At 36.5% G+C, this 5,037-nt stretch overlaps 1 protein-coding gene across 1 annotated transcript; it reads right to left on the reverse strand.

The window, feature by feature from the left end:
- Positions 1–4,420: 4,420 nt before the first annotated feature.
- On the reverse strand, positions 4,421–4,783 carry LOC121267203. The gene has a single exon (XM_041171058.1). The coding sequence runs from the start codon at positions 4,781–4,783 to the stop codon at positions 4,421–4,423; it is 363 nt and encodes a 120-aa protein (XP_041026992.1).
- Between the last annotated feature and the right edge of the window lie 254 nt (positions 4,784–5,037).

A 5,037-nucleotide genomic window follows, 5' to 3' on the forward strand; every position in this document is an offset into this window, starting at 1 on the left:
TAAATATAAATATATATAAGAGTGCAAACAAAACTCATGTAATAACTCAACTCGACTCAGTTCAACTTGGGTTAGTTAAAGAGTATAGATAAATATCAATAAATAGCTCGACTCGACTAGAGTTTGCGTTTGACCAGCTCAAGTTTGGCTCGACTCAACGACCTCTCAACTAAGCTCGAGTTTGAATTATTTGAGTTCAATTTGATTCGATAATCCAAAAGCTCGAGTTGGTCCAGATCGATTACAACCACTATGAGGGGGAGGACCAAGGTGTAGGGACATCGTTTTGTCCACAAATTCGACCAGCGCATTGACAATGAGGCAGAGAGATTGGGTACATTCATGGGACCCTAAGATAGAGGTCCGATCAACAACGTTTAGGAGCTTTTCAAAGCAATAGTTTGGGATGGACTCATCGCAGGTGGCTATACGCATTATTTCACGAGGACTTGCTGGTACTAATTGGGTTGGATGTTAGATCAGAACTCATTTCCTTTCATTACTTCATTACTTGTTAAAAAAACCTTGCACCTTTGTTGAGTTATCAACATGTAGGTAAAAAACTCTTTTCTATAATTTTTCAGGGCACATAAGATTCATATATGTAGAGATTTCAACAAAATAAATTTACTATTGACTTGTCTTGATGTCGTATATTTAATTTATTTGATGGATGGAACTAGATTTCTTGATTTTCTTCTAAATTGTATTGTCATACAGTAGAGATAATTGTTGAAAATCTCAACTTGAACTATTCTTGTTCAACGCCAGCTTCAATGTCCAGTTTTTCCTTTGTCTTTCATAAAGAAATAAACAAATGAACTGAAAATGTCTTTGTAAAGTAACCCACCTACTTTAGTAATGGTTAGACATTTCACTCTTACATCAGGCATTAGACAGCACGGATATTCTGACCTCATGCAAAAGAGAATTGTTTTTTATCTGCAGGGTGATATGGCCATTGAAGCTTGGGCTGAGCTGCAGTAACGTGAGATACATATCTTCGTGTTTGCCACCTTTTTCGATCAAAGGTGATATGTAGAACTGTGGGTGCCAATGACGATGAAAAGTCTCACTTAAATAGAGTTGTGGAACTTGGTAGCAGTTATTTTAGTGATAATAGAGTTCTCAAATTTGTTATAACAGTGATGTTTATCTATTATTTAAGATATAGCTCAGCTTGTGCTTGATATGAGTATAATGCACCACCCCAATGTATAAATACATATGAGTTTGGATGAATTGATGCTTGAAGAAATTATTGAATTGGTTTTAATGGTCTCAGCTATATTTATTGATGGATTAGTTGATCATGTGAATCTGTGTTCAATTTGAATGAATGAAGGAAAAGTTGTGAATATATGTTGACCTTAGGAACATCCAAAAACGAGGCCTAGTAAGAACACTGGGTCAACAATCTTAATTAATTAGCTTTTTCCGGCAATTTTAATTCACTACAGGTGAAAAGTAATTGTTGAGAAAGCGCTTCAAAAACCTGAATTAGTAGTTGCAGCAATTCTTAAATCGCCGAAAATGGATCAAAAGTAACGATTTAAGATTGTCGCAATTGCATATTCAAAACCAAAAATTCAATTACGATGATTATAAAAAAGCTGGATATGTGTATTTCCCAACAATTTTATAATCGCTGAAATTGAGTTCACAAAACCAAAAAATTTTTTTGCTGTAATTCTTAAATCGCTGGGAACTATACAAAAGCAGCGATTTTCTAGTCGCTACATCTAGATATTCAAAACCAAAAACTCAATTGTAGCGATTCTAGAATTGCTGAGGAATATACATTTATGGTGATTTTTAATCGCCGCAATTGAGTTTTCAAAATTGATTAGTCAATTGCAGCGATTTTTTGAAAATGCTGCAAAGGTTTATTTGCGGCGATTTTAGTCCTTTTGGCAACAGTAAAAAAATCAATGGAATTAGTCTTTCCCAATGATTAAGAATTGAATCGTAGATCAAAACTTGGGTTCCAGTTTTCCTCAAGAGGGCTCGGGCTTCACGCGCTTCTCTAAGGTCCTATCTTTATCCTAATTGTTACGCCGTCTAAATTTCGCAATGAATTCAAGCATTCAGGTGATCTCCCGATCAATGGCCTCGAGTCGCTTCAGAATGGAGGGCTCACCCTGACTTGTAACCATCCTAGGCACGATCCTCTCTGGTGGTGGTGTCGTTCTCTTCCTCTTGGCCATGGGTGTTGTAATGCCCCAACCCCGAAGGTTTAGGGAGTTAACTCCTGACACCTGATAATCAACTCTAACAATACTAATACATTTCCAAATCCATGAATATAATCCTCCAAAATTCCAAAACAAACGTAAATACTTCAAATTAATAAACCACCATACTCACATACTAGATCCTCAATACAACAACCCAAATAAAATATCAACTTCTCTTCATGTCTCAATTAACAAATTAGAATAGAAATAGAATTGACATAAGTCTCCATAATCCGTCTAAACATATTGAAAACAACCTACTAAATAAATAAAATCCACTAGCAGCATTAATACCACTAGATACCAAATAACTATCCACAGCTAATCTTGTCCACAAACTTTAATACTGATCCTCAGCTGAACCATCAATGTCATTTAAAATATTTTGAAGATTAAGGAGTGAGTTATCAACAACTCAGCAAGCAGATAGCCTATACTAGCATGTAAACATGAGCATTTATAAAGTTTGGTATGCATAACAAAACTTTTGCTTTTAGAATGTAGAAACAACATATTTACTTTTGAAATGCATCAACAAAACTTGGTACAAAACATCAAAGCGAAATTTTTAAAAAAACAAACTTGTTCCCAAAAAGAAAATCCTTTGGCATATCCAAACTTAAATATTATATTCATATCATCTCATAGCATCACATCGGGGCAAATACCATGCTCAACCCCTATGGTAGGGTTATAAACCATCATTATACCCGTGGCTGAGCTATATACCATATTTAAAGTCAACCTCATTTTATTTCTTTTATAAAAAACTAATATTTGAACCCCGCTTACCTGACTTCTGTGTATTATCTACGCCTTGAGCCGCAACTCTAGTAGTACTACCACCTAAACAAAACATAAACTCAACATTTAATTCACCAATCTAGTAAGCTACTATTTATTGAGTAATAGTCCAAAACAGCCCATAAAATTAAACCCGAACAGTCCCTTCCTCAAACTAGTAGCATTTAAACCCCAACACAGCCACTAACATCTCCACCCAACAGACAAACTCAATCCATACAGCTACCTCTTACCAACACCAAACCAACAATAAAAACATCTCCAAACCAACAACGACAGCTCCTGTGTTCAAAACATAACACAAACAACCACGTCAACTCCAACCTTCAATATAAAACTCCAGCACAACCACTATATATTTTTAATCATCCAACACTTTAAACCTTGGGTATTTACGACACTCATAACACACCCAATACAACCAGCTCAAACACACATTGTACATACAGTCAATAAACCACCTCGAGCAGCCATCAATCTCTTCCATTTGCTACACTTCAACCCAAATCACCACACTTTAACATAAATAATTAAAATAACTAAGCTTAAAATCACCCAAAATTCCCCTTTTACTAAGCGATGAACAAAAGAGAAGAAGAGAGTAACGTGGGCTTACTAGCGTCTTTGACAAGAAAAGACAAACACGAGGGAGGCATTGCTCGATGGAGGGTAAATACACTGTGAAAATAAAATGAGTGTGTGGCTAAAGTGTGTGCGTGACTAGGTTAAAAAAAATAGAGTTTATGAGAGCTTGAGTGTGTGCAAGTGAGGGAGTAAGATTCTGTGTGAAAAGGAAATGTCGTGGGGAGTGCATGAAAAACAAAGGAAAAAGAGGGCCTCGTTGCACATGAATAGAGGGGAAAAAATGAGAGTGAGATCGGATAGTGAAATGGAGATTTACCAACATTAGGAGTTCTAGTGAGAGGGCTCGACGACAACCCAAAAATCTGTGATCAGATGCATACACCTAAAATCTCAATGTTCTGAAAAGAAAAATATAGGGAAAAAGAGAGGGAGAGAGAGAGAGAGAGAGAAGCTAACCTTGGTTTACTCCAGAAATCGAAACCTGGGTGCACTAAAATCACTGAAATTTGCAAGAGAGAAAGAATACGAGAGGTCTGCACTTTAGAGAGAAAGAGAGGGAGAGTGATCTGTTGGGAGGTTTGGAAATGAGGAAGGAACGAAAAAATAAAATGCATAGGCATGGAAAAAACCGTGGCAATACGGGGAGAAGAAGAAAAGAAAGAGAAAGGGGAAAGTCACTCACGTAAACGACAGAGTTTGGGGCTTCAGTTTATGATTTTTCATGGGCTTGGGCCAGGCCTTAAGGTCGATCATTACATCCTTCCCCTTTATAGAAATTTCGTCCTCAGAATTCATCATAAGCCATAAAGGTCTCCATCAAACAATTGTGGGTACTTGACTCGCATTTCATCTTCTAATTCCCAAGAGGCTTCACTGATAGCATGATTATTCCATACCACTTTAACTAATGGAATAGTATGATTCCATAGCACTTGGTCTTTTCTTTCTACAATCCCCACTAGCTCTTCTGTATAAGTTAGATTTTCCTGAATTTGAAGAGGCACATAGTCGATAACGAGGGTGACGTCGGGTATATATTTCCTCATCATAGATACATGAAATACATCATGTACCCCTGAGAGTGCTGGTGGTAGGGCTACCCTGTAAGTCACCAGGCCAATCCGATCAAGAATCTCCATCCTAGCCTTTAGCGTCATGATAAAAATTATTTTCATGCTATGCCTGAAAATTGTAGTTCATGACATGTGCATGTGTAGCAATCTTTCATGTGGAAATGACATTTATATGCAATATGGTAAAATGGTGAAAATTTCACATGTCATGTAGGCAAGTGGTCATTTACTTAATGTATCATATAACATGATGTTTCATGCTTAAAATGAAAATTATAATATGAATGTTACATTTATCAATAAATCATAAAGAACTTATCAAGGTATAACTTAGAGGC

This window comes from Juglans microcarpa x Juglans regia, chromosome 5S (genome assembly GCF_004785595.1).
Source record: "Juglans microcarpa x Juglans regia isolate MS1-56 chromosome 5S, Jm3101_v1.0, whole genome shotgun sequence".
NCBI lineage: Eukaryota > Viridiplantae > Streptophyta > Magnoliopsida > Fagales > Juglandaceae > Juglans > Juglans microcarpa x Juglans regia.